This window comes from Pinus tabuliformis, chromosome X (assembly GCF_031772625.1).
Source record: "Pinus tabuliformis cultivar Carrire ecotype Pingquan chromosome X, CPIR1, whole genome shotgun sequence".
Classification (NCBI taxonomy): domain Eukaryota; kingdom Viridiplantae; phylum Streptophyta; class Pinopsida; order Pinales; family Pinaceae; genus Pinus; species Pinus tabuliformis.
The window spans coordinates 653,246,703-653,263,855 of NC_142308.1; the positions used below are offsets into that span (position 1 = coordinate 653,246,703).

Below are 17,153 nucleotides of genomic sequence, written 5' to 3' on the forward strand. Positions count from 1 at the left end.
ATTGTGAGATGCATTTATTATTCACATTTACTATTCACACTGATGTACAACCCTTTGACTGTTTAACTTCCACACCATAACCCTTAGTGGATTAAGTGTCCATTCCTCGAAATACATTGTACACCCCTCTCGCTATCTGTGCAAAGAGCAGCTATTGCACAATTGACATACCTCTATAAGTCATAGAAAGCTTGCTTTAGTCAATATGTGAGTATTGATTTCTCTTCACAATATTAGATACGGAATTAGCCTTTCATTTTACAAAAAAATGGTTCAAACATCTTTACTGGAAATCACACCAATCGAGTCGTTATAAGGATGCATTCGCTGTAATTTGCTCTCAATAAATAACGTGGATAATTTCTAAATCTGCCAAAGTCATATTTTCTGATTGAAATGTCATTGCTCAACTCTTGAAAATTAAGATATCTGAACCAAATAAAAGATCATTTCGATGTTTACAACAACGGTTTGAGTTAGCTCAGAAAAAGGCCCATTTCACTCTAGTTTCAAAGTTCTTGCAGTAACCACAAGTCTGGCATTGACAAGAGAATAAAAGTTCCCTAGCCTTGAAAATAATCAACTAAAACAAAAATAATTACTGCAACTAACTACTACAGCAAGGCCATTGGCAATGTGCAATGCATTTAACAGAGACAATGCAGACTTAAGATTTAATAGATAACCTGGAAAGCATATAATCCACCAATTCCATCTTGTTGGGCCCCACTTCAAATCTGGAGAAAAGATTTTATTTCTAGACATAGAGTGAATTAATAATATACTATTAAAATATTCAACTAATTTATGATAGTGTCATTGATGCATGGTCAGTGACTCTTTGATTCACTGTGCAAGTTGCAATAAAAAGTGTGTACTTACAAAGACACATTATGACACTTACCCTAAGAAGACATTACAACCCATTAACATTTATAACAATAGTAGTTTGGATTGCAAAACAATCATTGTAGTCAACTAGGTGTAGCTTGAGAGGTGGTAATGAAAAGTTTTTACCCCAGCCGATGAAAAGTTAACCTGGCCTTATGACCTGAAGAATCTAAGGTTCGCCCAGGGTACCATCCTTGAAATGTGGGGAGTGCCCAAGACGCTGGTTAGGTAGATTAGCTATTCATAATAGAATTGGTAATTGCATGTTCCAAGTCCGGGACAGATTGAAAATCTCTGAATGTAACTGAATGTTCCAAGTCTGACAGATTGAAAATCTCTGAATAGCTAGTTGAAAGTTCTCTTAAACAGAATGCCAATTTAAATCGATCACAAAGCTATTGAAGCAAACTCTAAAACTTCAAGCGATAACACGATAAATTTGGCGACGGAAAGTTCCAAGGCTATGACAGATTGAAAATCCCTGAATGTGAACAGGTTGAATTTTTTCTCGAACAGAAAGGCCAATTTAATCCTATCACAGAGCCATTGAAAGATTTGAAACACTCCAAACATATCACCTTAGAAAATATTGATCCAGGTATTTGGAATGCAAAACGCGGGCTAGGTCAGCCACAAAACATGCAGTACTCCTATATGTTAATTCTACAATACTTTTTTTACAAGCCCTTTAACAATAACAATGTTGGAATTGTCTGCATTCGTGATTTTAAAACAAATAGCCAGCGTTAATAAAAAGAAAGAAAATGTATCATGTCAAAGGCCAGCTTGCAAATGTCAGAGAATAAAACATAATTAACAGAAACAGGTATACCCTCTTCTAGTTTGTTTTCAGTATTCACAGTATGCCTGTAACGTCCATTTCGGAAATCAAACCAGGAATATATCAAACAATCACAGTTCTCTCCCGCATACACAATAATGAATATGCCTATTTCAAAAGTAGAAAAAAAACTGGGTTTAGTATCTACTCAATTCTGATTACTTGAATAAAGAAAGAGAAGCATGCCGAAGTTACAATAACAGAATAGTAAAATAATAATTAAATTTCCCTTTTACTCCAAAATGCCCGAGATTAAAGCCACTTGGCTAACATACCCCTAAAACAAAAATGTAATGTCCTGACCAAACGTAACAAAAAACAAGGAAAAGTCCTCTCCATATGCAACCAACAAGCTGGCACCAAAATTGCACTACTCAGAATACACGTGCTGGCTTGCCCATGGTACTCTTCAGATACAAGCATCGAACCTGCATCATTTTAAAAGTATTCAAAAGTCATTTGCTAAGAAATTTGCCATTTGAAAATAACAATACAAAGCATAAAAAAAAATGCTTGCAAGCTCACATTTTGCCAGTTTTTCTTCAGCAAGGATACCAGGAAGTTCACACTCAATTGAACATTCTGAAACACCTGCTTCTCCTCCATTCCACAGTTCCCCACAGCAACCCCCATACATAGAACTTTTTTCAATTGAAACTTAACCATTGCCTTTGTCTCATTCACCTTGGCCTCCAAGGACTCTTGGTGTGAAACAAGAGTGGGAAATTTACCTGCCTTGTTCAGACCAGGTCCAAGGAGTCTTGGAATTTGTTTAATAATTGCTTCTGAAGCAAGAAATGCATGGTACTTCTTAGCAAGCTTCTTAACAAGTTTCTTATTCTTGTTCATTTTCTTCAGACCCTCAACATCCATGTAGTCCAGACTGATCTTCTCAGCCTGTATATTCAGTTAAGTATTATCAACATGCAAAACCCAAAACAACACCTGTTAAAGACTCTAGAGTATTTGGCCTTTCGTATGCTATTATGGCTGAGAGTTTGCATTGGGGTAAAAATCCCCAAGTATTGTGAAAATAATAATATAGAGTAACACAACACTACTTTCATAACTTAAACCTCATCAACTTAAAGAAACCACTGACGAGATCAAGTTAAAAGTTAAAACGGAATTGCTTTTACGATTATTCGGAACTTTTTCATCTATGACCATACAGTAGACAAATATAATCCTTTAGAATATAATAACAGCTTCAGCTATGTATAAACATTAATGAGACCAAGTTAAAACAGAATTACTTTTGCCATTATTCAAAGCTCTTGTCTACGAAGATGCAGTCCATAAAACATTGTCCTGCAAAAGTACTATAGCATCCCACAAAAACACATAATCCAGAGAAAGAAAATAAACTAATGTAAATAAAAGTAGACTACAGAAATTTCTGATCGTTCTAAAATTTTATCAATCGTGCAAAATATTGAGCACAAGCAAGACAGTAAAGGCTACAAAATAAGAAATATTTCGAAACCAAAATCAAAATACTATTGGACCTGTGCCTTGCTCCCGTAGAGACCAAATAGCTTATCGGGGGGCAGGGTATTTTAGTTTAACTATAGCCTAGAGTAAACCATTTGACCACTTCTTTTTTTAGGGGGGTGGGGGGTGGCATGGGACAAGACTATTGTTGAATTCACAGTCATTTATGTGGCTAAAAAAACATTATAATTTTTAAGTGATTGCTCTCTAATCTAATACACAAATTCATCAATATGGAATGTAACAATTACAGCCCTGGCATTCTTTTCGGCAGTGGGTTTTTATAACATTATAATTTTTTAGTGATTGCTCTCTAATCTAATACACAACATTCATCAATATGGAATGTAAGAATTACAGCCCTGGCATTCTTTTCGGCAGTGGGTTTTTATAACCCCAATATTGTTAGTTGAACATCAAAATGCACAATATCATTTTACCGTAAGTCACTAGCAGATTGTACTTTAGATACATGAATATTAATAACCAACAAGTTAACTATTTTGGTTGATGGAGACAGATGATGGGAATGAGACAGTAGCTAGCCACTTCTCAATAATAAAAGATGGGAATGGTTAAGTAGTAGCTATGTGATGAATTAATGAAATGCACTGATGATAACATTTATAGGAATCCTGACACAATTACGTTAAAGACTTGTGAAGCACAGCAAATACTCCAAGGAATGGGAGAACCCATTGCTGATGTCCCACAATTCTGGGAAGAAGGGAGCTGAAACAAAAATGCTCACAATTGCCTGGAAACAGCAGGAGTATCAAGAGCATCCAAGGAGGTCCAACCGCAACATCCCAACATTTCAAGAGTTGCCCCTGCAACATTCCCACAAGTTAGGAACTTCTGGAATCTCTTGTAAAGGACTGCTGGAATGCTCCTCAACAGGCTGAGAGCTTTCTGAAGTTCCAGCACATTTACTGTGATATATTAGCAAATTTTTCTTTAAATACAGGCATATTAAAACCAACAGGAGATCCTGTTTAAGGGTAAATGCAGACAAGAGATGTGTAAGGGAAAAGATGGTTGCAAACCACTTGAAAAGACAATTTTAAAAAGATTTTCATAATAAACTTATTATAGAGTGATCAGCTCTGACTCAAATTAGGTCACTAAGAACTATTTGACAAATAGTTGAAATGCACTGACCAGTGATAGTATTTGTTGGATTGACAAAATACGCTGCAGACCTGTGAAGCATGAAAACCACACTCCCAGGGTTACTGTTCCCAAGGTTCCCTGTTTCCGGGAGTAGGGGAGCCAGAAAAAAACACTCACAAATACTCAGGAATGGCATGTCGAGAGTGTTCCAGGAGCTCCCACTCTGACATCCCCGCATTTAGAGAGCTGCTACAGTTACATTCCTGGAAGTCAGAAGCTTCAGTAACTTCCTGCCATGTCAAGAAGAGATCAAGCTTTCTAAGGCTCCTACATGTGTGGAGCATATCTGGATGCTCAAACGGGTATGAAAAGGGCCTGTTTGCCTGTTTCAACAACAAGTCAACCAGGCTGGCCCCCAAAGGGTCGAGCTTATTAATTCTGCATTTATACATGACTGACCATGTAATTACAGCATGCCATTTTTCAAATCAACAACACCACAAAATGTGGAAATTCACCTTCTAGCAACCTATAACTGTTATTTGGCCATTTTCCATGGGAAAATATACTGTAATACTTCAGTACTGTTTTAAACATTCTGGCATTTCGGACTATGTTATCATGTCCTACTGGCCTTCAGCCTGCCCTTTTTATGTATACAAACTCTATATATACTGCATTTATAGTCAAATGAAGCTTTTATGTCACAAAAAATATGCTGTCCACTTGAACATTTACGAAATTATGAATGGTGAATATGTACTATATATAGAATTATGAATGGTGTACCATTTATAGAACTATGGATGGTATGAGTATGTACTATGTAATTGAGCTATGCATGTATCATAGCCAGATCAATTTCCTGGGTATTTTTTTCTATGTTTTCTACTTTTTGGACTTATGTTTTATGTATATATGGCCAATATAGCTTAAGACTGCCGAATGAATGAGACTGTCTACGATACTATTGGACTAAGGCCTAACATCTTCCAAAAAATATCACAACATATAAAAACATGTGGTATTAAATGAGCGGCAGGCATTTAACAAAGAATTGGTGACCTGCAGAAAAACCCACAATAGACCAAACAGCCTAGATGTTGGATACATTTCTTTCCATTAAGATCTGTTTTGCCAGTCATAAAAGCATTTGCATTCCAATGCTTGTCTAAAACTAAATGAAATTCCAAATAAATGTCAAGATTTAGAAACTGGGATGTGAAAATTCTAGTTTTTAGCCAAGTAATAAAGCTTGCTAGACAGATGGCTGGAGCTGCGCGCACGGCCATGGCTGCCTCCTGACCGATCCGCTGCCCCGCGCCTGGCAGCCTCGCTGCTAGGCTCTGCCCTCCTGCTGCTGGGCCTCCTGCCTTCGTGTCCCCCTGCTCTCTATTCCTTCCTTCTCTCCGGGCCCCTATCCTTCCTCTCTGCCCCGGTTCTGCCCCGTGCGCCCTCGCGCCTAGCAGCGCTGCTGCTAGGGCGCTCCCTCCCTTTGGTTCTTTGATAAGACCCGCTCATGGCGGCCTCAGGTCCCTCTGACCCGGATCCGGGTGAACTGATGAGATCTTTTGCTTCCCTCACCCAGGAGAACTCTGTGGAAAAGAACAGGCCGACTACTTCTCGCTTCATCAAAAAGCTGGATGAGATCCCGGAAATCCCGCTCCCCCCTGCCCTTCCTCGGAGAGCGGCTGTGGCTCTTGCTGAAAGAGGCCTTGTTGGACAGTTCACGGGCTTATGGCCCTCCCCACGCACTGTCCAGCGCTGGGTGGAAAGAAACTGGAATTCCATGGTTCAAGGCAAAATAGCGATTCGCTTCTGCGGAAGAGGGTTCTTCACATTTCTCTTTGAAACAGTGGAAGATCGAAACCTAATCTTCAGGAATGGTCCATATTTTATGGATACAAGAGGCCTCTATCTGAATAGATGGACCCCCGACTTCGATCCGGAGATGGACGTCCCCAACGCTGTGCCCGTATGGGTCCGGCTCCCGCACCTGCCCCTCCACTGCTGGGGAGATGAGTCTGTGAAAGCAATTGGAAACGGAATAGGGAAGTACATAGACAGATCGGAGCCTAAGGAGAATATGCACGCTTGCGCAAGAATCTGTGTAGAAGTCGATTTGGGGAAAGGATTGCCAGAAGCCATCAAGCTCAGAGTTGACAACTGGTCGCACATTCAACAAGTCGACTATGAACAGCTACCCTTCAAATGCAAGGTATGTCATGAGTATGGCCATTTCGCCAATAGATGTAGCAAAGTTAATGCAAATGTTTCTGAATCTAACCCTGAAGCTCCTGAGGAAGTCTGGGAAACAGTAAAAAAGAAGAAGCCCAATACCCCCCATGGAAATTCCAAGAACCCCTTAGCCCCTCCTCCTCCCCCTTCTCAATCTGGCCCGACCATTCCTTCATCCTCCAACCAATTCGAAACCCTTTCCGAGGTAGATCCTCCCTCCCCGCCCCCTTCGCCAATAGATGTAGCAAAGTTAATGCAAATGTTTCTGAATCTAACCCTGAAGCTCCTGAGGAAGTCTGGGAAACAGTAAAAAAGAAGAAGCCCAATACCCCCCATGGAAATTCCAAGAACCCCTTAGCCCCTCCTCCTCCCCCTTCTCAATCTGGCCCGACCATTCCTTCATCCTCCAACCAATTCGAAACCCTTTCCGAGGTAGATCCTCCCTCCCCGCCCCCTTCCCCGAAAGCCCCCCCTGTTATTCCCACCTCCCCTCCGCCCTCCCCCCCCACCACAGTGGAAAGAATCCTAACCAGGAATAAGGCTAAGGAAAGTAACCCATCGGTGGAACCTCCAAGAAAAGTCGGAAGGAAATCCAATAAGGAAATTAGGGACGAGACTGCAGCAAAAGAAATGACCACTGGGATCCAGCAACCAATGGACACTTATCTGGACAGGACGAAAGGAAGCGGAGAGAAAGCAAAAGAGAAAGGAGGATCCCACCCCAAGACAAGTAAGTAATGAATCTGGTCTCTTGGAACTGTAGGGGGATGGGCTCCTCCCTCAAGGCCAATGCAGTCCGTGATCTTCTCAAATCAGAACACCCAGACATCCTCCTCCTCCAGGAGACCAAAATCAATGAGCAGGACTTCAAGATCTACCTAAAAAATAGTAAAACCCACGAAGGAATAGCAGTAAGCGCTTCTGGCGCCTCAGGTGGTATAGGGACCATCTGGGATAAGCGAAAATGGACTCTTTTAAATCAAAAACACAGCAGTTGGTGGATCCGTTCAGACATTCAGAACTTAACAAAGACAGAGGAATATACTATCTACAATGTTTACGCCCCTCCTCAATTCCATGACAAAGCTGCCTGCTGGAACTCAATTAAGGCAGACTTACTGGAGACGCAAGGTCGAAGCATCTTCCTAGGGGGGGACCTGAACCTGATAAGAAACGCTGAAGAAAAGATTGGGGGGAATTTTTTGGCAGATTCCTCAAGGGACGCCCTGGAAGAAATCATCATAAACCATAACCTGGTAGACTTCCTCCCTCAGAACGGGCGCTTCACCTGGTCCAACAAGAGAGCAGGCCGAAACAACATCAAAGAAAGATTGGACCGCATCTTGGTTCAAGAGAGCATAGTTGCCAAATTTGCTGGTATCAAAAGCCTCATCATTCAGGGTTACTTCTCAGACCACAAGCCAGTGGTTCTAAAACTGGACAGAGGAACGAATATGGGCCCGCTTCCATTTAGGTATAACAGAGCGTGGGAAAATCATGGGGATTTTCGAGCTCTGGTAAAAGAACAGTGGTCAACAGAGATCAGAGGGTCCCCGCACTACATTTGGGAATCCAAGCTAAAGATCCTCAGATCGGCCATAAAACAGTGGGCAAAATTCAAGGCAATCGAAGAGACTAAAGCCAAATCAGAACTCCAAGATAAGCTATCGCAGTGGAACCAAGAGAAAGATTCAAGACAAGACACGGAAGAGGAGCAGATCAAAGAGATGGAACTTCAAAAGGAACTGTACAAAGTTAATAGAAAAGAAGAGGAGGAACAAAGGCAAAAATCAAGGTGTCCATGGCTCAAGGCGGGAGATAGGAACACTTCCTTCTTCCATAATAGCTTGAAAATGAGGAGAGCTGCAAACAATATTGATAAAATTACAGTGGATGGTTCAGAAATAAAAGATCAAAAGGAAATCATGGACGCAGCTTCCGCCCACTTCCAAGACCTTCTCACTGAGGATCAGCAAGACAGAGATGGCATGGAAATCCTTGACACGCTGGAATGCAAAACCTCTGATGCCCAAAACTCTGAGTTGGACAAAGAGATCACGGAAGAAGAGATAGAGCAAACAATCCGCAACATGGCTTCCGACAAGGCCCCGGGACCTGATGGTTTCACGGTGGATTTCTACAAGTCTCATTGGGACACCATCAAAAAGGACTACATTCGAGCAGTAAGAAACTTCTTCCAAAAAGGCAAGATGGGCAGCGGAATGAAATCCTCCTTCTTAGCCTTAATTCCCAAGGAACCCAACCCTCACTCCTTTAATCGCTTCCGCCCTATCTCCCTCTGTAACGTGTCCTATAAAATCATAACTAAGATCCTTGCCAACAGGCTCAAACCTATTCTCCCCTCCCTCATATCTGAAAACCAAGGTGGTTTTGTTCCTCGGAGGCAAATTGTAGACAACGTAATTCTCATTCAAGAGGCTATTCAAAGCAGTGTCAACAGGAAAGAAAAGGGTATGATAATGAAACTGGACATGGCAAACGCTTTTGATCGGGTTAACCATTCCTTCCTTCAAGCAGTCCTCAAAAAGCTTGGTTTATCCGAGCTCTTCATAAGCAGGGTGCGGGAGTGCATCTCAGGCAATTGGACAGCCCCCCTCATTAATGGGAGACCCAGCAAAGCTTTCAAAAGCACTAGGGGCCTGAGACAAGGTTGCCCGCTCTCTCCTTTTCTCTACATTCTCATGGCGGAAGCTCTTAGCTCAAAATTGGAAAACATGAAGAAGAAAAAAGTAATAACAGGGATTGAAATTATAAGAGGGTCGAAAGGTATCAACCACTCCTTGTTTGCTGATGATACCCTTCTCATTGGTGGCGCATCATGCATTATGGCGAAGAGATTCAAAAAAGCCTTGGACCTCTTCCTTCAGGCCTCTGGTGGCAAACTTAACAATAATAAATGTATGATATACACATGGAACGTCCCTAACCATATCATTCAGCGTATATCCTACATCATGGAAATACCAGCCCAGCTAAATTGGTCCCATTTCATGTACCTGGGGCTGCCTCTGGCTAAAGAAACAATCAAATCAGGGATCTGGGTCAAGATCATCGAAAAACTCAGAGGTAAATTGCAAAATTGGGGAATGCACTGGTTAAATTTAGCAGGCCGATCGATTCTAATCAAATCCATTCTCGCCTCTCTCCCCATTTATCAGTTTGCTATCACCTTAGCCCCGGCAAGCATCCATAAACATATGGAGCTAATAATGCGTAGCTTTCTGTGGCAAGGAGGCAAGCAGAATACGAAGAAGTTCAGTTTGGTTAAATGGGAAAAAGTAATCCTCCCAATGGAAAAAGGTGGGCTAGGAATCAGGGTCCCTAGGCTAGCCAATCTAGCAATGGGTTTCAAACTCATCTGGCGGATCCTTAATGAAAAAGAAGCTTGGTGGGCAATTGTCTTAAAGAAGAAATATCTGAATGGCTCAAACAGCAATATCCTAACAGAAAACATCACTGAGAGACAAGGCACCCCAACCTGGAATCTCATAAAGAAATCGCTTCCCCTCTGCAAACCTTTGATCTCTAGAGCTCCTGGAAATGGCAAAGGAGTAAGTATCTGGAAAGATAGCATTATGGGATCTCAAGCAAGAGACACCATTCCCCACCTTTTTCCCCTCCATCGGTGGATGGCAGAGTCCAACCTCAATTCTCTCTCAGACATCTCTCTTTGGGATGATGACCGCTGGGCAGGCTGGATTCCTCTCAACCTCCCTTCAGAATTAGATAAGCTATGGGATGAACTCAAAGGCTCCCTCAGTGGCTCAGCCCCCACCAACAGAGGGAAAGAAGACAAGTTCGTTTGGGGCCCTAATGGAGGCAATTACTCGGTTAAAGAAGGATATAAAGCCCTTCAAGACATCTCTGTGGTAAACAATTGGCCCCTGCACAAAGCGGTTTGGACTCCTGAATGCCTCCCTAAGATCAAATTATTCAATTGGACTCTACTTCATGGTAAAATCCTAACTGCTGAGAACCTCAGAAAGCGAGGTATTCAGGGGCCTTCTATGTGTTGCATGTGCAGGCTAGCAGAAGAAACCATCTCTCACCTCTTCATAGAGAGCCCGATTGCCAAAGCATGCTGGAATCTCCTCTCTGATACAATCACTTCAGAGGCCCTTCCCCCTCAGATACAGGCCCTCCATAAAAGCTGGGACAAAAGACTCTATCAACCCAAAAAAGGCAAACCCATAGTGAACAGGCTTTGGAGCAGCATCCCTTCTAATTTGTGTTGGCAAATCTGGAAGGCTCGAAATAATTGCATTTTCAACAATGATAAGCCTACCATATCAGGCATTGTGGCCAAATCTACTGCCCTTATTGCTGAGTCTTTAGAAGCTAAAGGGATAACCCAGACAGACATGGAGATCGACGATGAGAGGCTAAAGGTCTGGTTGGGTAAATTCAATCTTAAACCAAATCCTACAAATCATATGAGGGACAAGAACTGCAACCAGGACTGGAAGCTTCGAGGCACTGAGGAGGAAATTAACAACTGGATAAGAAGACAAAACAGACCTGCAATGTATTTCGATGGGGCCTCTAAGAAGAACCCTGGTCAAGCTGGCGCTGGCGGGATCATTAAGGACGCGCAAGGGAATCTCATGGTTTCCTTTGAATGGGGGCTAGGCCAAATGTCTAATAACAGAGCAGAGGCCTATGGCCTCCTCCTGGGCACACATATCTCAAAGAAACTCGGCCTTCAGAACATTCTGATACTAGGGGATTCAGCTATAATTATAGCAACCATGATAACAGGGAGAGAATTTAAGCAATTGGCTCTCAACAATATCAAAAATCGAATCATGGAGAACACCAGAGCGCTTGGAGAAGTGATTTTCAAACACGTTCTCAGGAATCTTAACAAAGATGCAGACCAGCAAGCAAACCAAGCGGTCAACAGGAGACTTGGACAGGTTCGTGAGAATGACAAAATTTATGTCAGAGACATCCCGTAAGCCAAAGCATCCAGCCGTCTCATCTCAAGGGCGAAGTCATCTCAATCACCCAGGCCATCTTTCCGAATCTATTTCCAAATCCCCAAGCTGCACAAACAAGTACTATGGGAGATCTCCTCGTTTTCGTGTCACAAAGCTCATCATCACCATCAGAGTTTGCGTGATCCCGCGCTCCTCCAAAGAAGGCCCTCTCTGCAATCACTGCAAAGCCTATGTCTCAGGCATGCGTATGGACAACAGGGCAATCATGATTTTTGACCGAGCTCCATCCAAGATCGGCCTCACTCAGTCCCTCCCCTCTCGGTTTAGGAACCTCCCTCCTTCTATAAAATGTGGATCGCCTCCCATCCTCTCCACAAATAGAGTTCGAGCTTCAAGAGCCTCCCCAAAGTCTCGGCGCAGTTCGGGTTCTCTCTTTCCTCCGTGTGCACTGGCCTTCCGTTCTGATATCAGGGTAAGCCACCTCCCTTCTCTTGTTACTCTGTTTCTAACTAACAGTGTTCCTGGTCTCCTCAGCAACGCCCTCCCGAGGCTCTTGAGATCCTCTCTCCTCCGTTTAAATCTTCAGCCTCTCAGTGATCTCGCTTCCTTCAAGGTAGCTTCAGGCTTTCGCAATTTCAGTGCGCTCTCTGCCATCCATCCTCAAGCCATCTCGATGGCGGATAAGCAAGGCCAGCCATCCAGCCAAGGCCAGAACAGAGACCCTATGGGGAACCTCTTCAACAACAAAGAATGCAACATGTGCATGGCGCATACTATTATGATTAACAGTGTGAAAAAAGAGCTGAAGGAGTTAAAAGAGGACAACCATGCTGATAGAAACTCCAAACGAAAGAAGCTGGAAAAAAGAAAAAAGGAGATTGAAGACTTAAAGGACCGCTGCATCCACATGGAGGCGGTAATCGACCATCTTCGCACTCTTACAGAAAGCCAACAGGCAGAAGCCTCGACTAGAGCCAGCGCCCGGAAGGAAGACTCGGTCACTCAACACTATCCATGATCTTATGCATTGCAAATTTGCTTGGTTAGGAGGATCCTATGTAAGGCAATATAGCCGTTTATTTTCAGTTTTGCTTTCAATTAAGAGAAGCTATGAGGATTGCGGGTCTGCGTACCCGATTTTGTGCCTTAGCTCTCATATTCTCCCCCGTCTTGTACTAGATCTCTTTTCAGAAGGTTTTTTTAATATATGAGTAGCCGACATTGTAAAAAAAAAAAAAAAAAAAAGCTTGCTAGACATGTTTCTACTGTACTCCGAGAAATCACTTTCTGTCAAGGTGAACTGAAAAAGACCTAAAAATGGCAATGGTCAGACTCGAACATCTAACGGACATTTGTGCCACAAAAATAAAAAAGAAAATAAAAAGAGGCCAAAAAAAAAGCTTATTCTCCAGAAGATGTTTGAAAATCAAAAGACATAACCCAGTTCAGAACCCACGCTGAATCTCCATTACCAAATAGCATACAGTTGCACCGCACATCAGACCAAACACATATAATGTGATGAGGCTTTACACATTCCACACAAAATCCAACAAAGGGTAAGAAAAAGAAAAGCTCAGGCTAATGACACAGATAAAATAGGAAGCATAGCATACCTCTTCAACATGCTGGGCATCTCCGAGCATGCAGACCTTCATCTTGGGGCGGGGAATGTGGGGCAATTTTACGGACCCACTGAAACGCTTGTCCTTTTGGGGGTCATAGTTCTTCAGCCCGATCTGTAACTCTATCGTCTCTGTAAATTTTCGCTTTTTGTCCTTGCTTTCTCCCATTACCTGACCTATTCCCTCCCTCAACACGTCGCTCTGAAGCTTACTGAGCACCATTCACCAAACCACAACACATAAACCAAATATATGTCATCCATACCAAAAGAACACTAAACACAGATCCGTCCCCCGCGCCAGAGACAGGGAAGGGAAAATAGAAGAAAAAAGTCAAGTACAAACCTCATTGTTTACAGGTAAGGGGCGCCTTGCTTCCTCTGCCTGTGCCTCTTGGTCGTTCTCGTGCTGCCCTCGTCCAATTGACACTGCAAAGGTAACAAATATGATACTATGAAGGCCAGGCTAGGGTTTTGCACAAAACCCACTCATGTTAATATCATTGATTGGAGCTCCGAGTCAGATCCTGTAGTTTGGTCTATGTGTCTATGGTTAGTGGGAGGGTCACAAGTATTTAACTGCGAATTACATGGTTTCCTTGACTAATGAAATAATGGAATATTATCTCCTTCATTTGGAATGAGGATATGTTGGTCCATGTGATAGAGTCTACATAAAATTTAGGAATTTCTTAAGTTATAAGTTTTTTTACTGTGTTATAGTGATAGTGGTGGGGTTTGAGTTAAGTTTTAATCATATTACTCCAACAAATTATCGATTTACTATTATATATATATTATTATTAATAATAATGTAGATTTATAAATTATTAATACTAATTTAAAGTTTATAGTAATAATTATAAAATTTGAATTTTATTTTTACTCAAATAATTTTAACAAGTTAGTAATTTTTTTGAATCAAAAAAACTAACCACCAAACTCCATGCTCACTCTAATTAAACACTAAATACATATACAAAATTAAGATTATTTAAAATAATAATTATGTTCAAATACCCATTTTGATAGAGCAACGTAAATATAAAAATATGATATTTAATAATTGACCTTGAAAAATGAATCTAAATAGCTTGTGAACATTGTGACCACTGAGATCCATATTCAAAATGACAAATATACTACTTGAATTTCCATCTTTTATTGGAAATTTATAACAATTATAAAAAAAAAATTCCTTTTTCTATTAAATCAATATATGAGATCAATGGATTTTCTATTGAATCATTATGTGAGATCAATGTAGACTTGAATGGAAGTAACTATGAAACATTCTCAAAAGAATTATGGCATAATCTAGAACAAAATAGCATTAAAAAACAATTGTATCTCATAATATCTCTATATGGCATGAATAGTTATATCTCTATATGGCATGTATAGTTATAGAAATAATACAAAAAAATTAAAATGATGTAACATATAGGTACACATATGGGTTTTTTTGTGCATAAATGTATATATTTACTTAAGCATAGCATAATATTGAATATTATATACAACACTTCAAAAATACTTTCACAAATGGATGATTTATAAACATCATGTATATAATACTAACAGTTAGTTGATGACGAGATAGATCTTGTCGTTATGATGTAGTACGAAAAATGTCGCTCTTCAACAACAACTAAATGAATACATTTTTTACAAAATACTTTTACATTGTTTTCAACATCATCAATTGCATTTAACATAGGATTTGACATAACATAGAGTTTTGCAATTCAATTTATCAATAGGCATCTAGTATGAATATGAACAACATAATTTAAACATTAGTCATATAAGATCTAAATAAATGTAACATGCAATTACTATAACCATCAAATGTTGGCTAGCATAAATTCGCTTCAACAAATGTCTCTGCATTCAAGTTGAAATGCATACTCCTCTTTACGACAATTATAAATTGTAGTTTTGTGTCTCTTTACTACAATTATAAGTTGCAATTTTGTGTCTCTTTACTACAATTATAAATTGCAGTTTTGTATGTCTCCATTCATGACCAGCGATATTCTATAACTACCATAAAGAATGGGCCAAAAGCACCTCTTATGTGAAGAGTTAGTGATTTATACACGTGACGGAGATTCCAATGCCTCGATTCATTTACATTCAATTAATTCAATCCATTCCATCTACCAATGATTTGGTTTCTCTTCAAGTCGTTTCAATTTTACAATGACATAATTTGTCCTTTTATTTGGTTAAGGTGGCATGGTTAATCGTTAAGAATAACAAACAATTTAGAAGTGCACGTGCACATTTAATTAGGGTTGTGTCAGTCTTCACTGCTAGTCCTTAATTCAAACAAATAATTGCAAATGCTCTTATTTGTCTCTTATTTACAAGTTTAATCATCCATTGCGTATGTAGATCTTCTATGGAAATTCTTATGTTATATTCTACCTCATAAAAGTAGTCAAAAGAAGCCTTATGAGAGGGCTCATAAACAAGTCCACATTGGTCAAAACTTCTTCATGATTATCATATAGACGTTTCATCATATATCTCTTTTCAATCACTTGTAACTAGTACACATAAGTCATTCGATATAAATTCATTAATTTACATATAGTATTTAGAAATACATAAGGTAATAGTTATAAACATTGTGACCACTGAGATCCAAATTCAAAACGACAAATATACCACTTGAATTTCCATCTTTTGATTGGAAATTTATAACAATTATAAAATGTCTTTTTCCTTTTTCTATTAAATCAATATATGAGATCAATGGATTTTCTATTGAATCATTATGTGAGATCAATGTAGACTTGAATGGAAGTAACTATGAAACATTCTCAAAAGAATTATGGCATAATCTAGAACAAATTAGCATTAAAAAACAATTGTATCTCATAATATCTCTATATGGCATGAATAGTTATATCTCTATATAGCATGTATAGTTATAGAAATAATACAAAAAAATTAAAATGATGTAACATATAGGTACACATATGGTTTTTTTTTGTGCAGAAATGTATATATTTACTTAAGCATAGCATAATATTGAATATTATATACAACACTTCAAAAATACTTTCACAAATGGATGATTTATAAACATCATGTGTATAATACTAACAGTTAGTTGATGACGAGATAGATCTTGTCGTTATGATGTAGTACGAAAAATGTCGCTCTTCAACAACAACTAAATGAATACATTTTCTACAAAATACTTTTACATTGTTTTCAACATCATCAATTGCATTTAACATAGGATTTGACATAACATAGAGTTTTGCAATTCAATTTATCAATAGGCATCCAATATGAATATGAACAACATAATTTAAACATTAGTCATATAAGATCTAAATAAATGCAACATGCAATTACTATAACCATCAAATGTTGGCTAGCATAAATTCACTTCAATAAATGTCTCTGCATTCAAGTTGAAATGCATACTCCTCTTTACAACAATTATAAATTGCAGTTTGTGTCTCTTTACTACAATTATAAATTGCAGTTTTGTGTCTCTTTACTACAATTATAAATTGCAATTTTGTATGTCTCCATTCATGACCAGCGATATTCTATAACTACCATCAAGAATGGGCCAAACGCACCTCTTATGTGAAGAGTTAGTGATTTATACACGTGACGGAGATTCTAATGCCCCGATTCATTTACATTCAATTAATTCAATCCATTCCATCTACCAATGATTTGGTTTCTCTTCAAGTCATTTCAATTTTACAATGACATAATTTATCCTTTTATTTGGTTAAGGTGGCATGGTTAATCGTTAAGAATAACAAACAATTTAGAAGTGCACGTGCACATTTAATTAGGGTTGTGTCAGTCTTCACTGCTAGTCCTTAATTCAAACAAATAATTGCAAATGCTCTTATATGTCTGTTATTTACAAGTTTAATCATCCATTGCGTATGTAGATCTTCTATGGAAATTCTTATGTTATATTCTACCTCATAAAAGTAGTCAAAAGAAG

At 39.5% G+C, this 17,153-nt stretch overlaps 1 protein-coding gene and 1 long non-coding RNA gene across 2 annotated transcripts; both read right to left on the bottom strand.

The window, feature by feature from the left end:
• Nucleotides 1–1,868: 1,868 nt before the first annotated feature.
• LOC149141672 (large ribosomal subunit protein uL1-like) lies at nucleotides 1,869–13,707 on the bottom strand. The gene is made up of 4 exons (XM_089449853.1): nucleotides 13,509–13,707; nucleotides 13,155–13,374; nucleotides 2,258–2,629; nucleotides 1,869–2,160 (listed from the first exon to the last, which is right to left on the bottom strand). The coding sequence occupies exons 1-4, from the start codon at nucleotides 13,511–13,513 to the stop codon at nucleotides 2,107–2,109; spliced, it is 651 nt and encodes a 216-aa protein (XP_089305979.1). The 5' UTR covers nucleotides 13,514–13,707; the 3' UTR covers nucleotides 1,869–2,106.
• Nucleotides 2,610–5,633, bottom strand: LOC149141673 (uncharacterized). Its single transcript, XR_016264912.1, has 2 exons — nucleotides 4,388–5,633; nucleotides 2,610–4,056 (listed from the first exon to the last, which is right to left on the bottom strand). It is a non-coding gene; the product is annotated as an uncharacterized LOC149141673 (long non-coding RNA).
• Nucleotides 13,708–17,153: the final 3,446 nt, after the last annotated feature.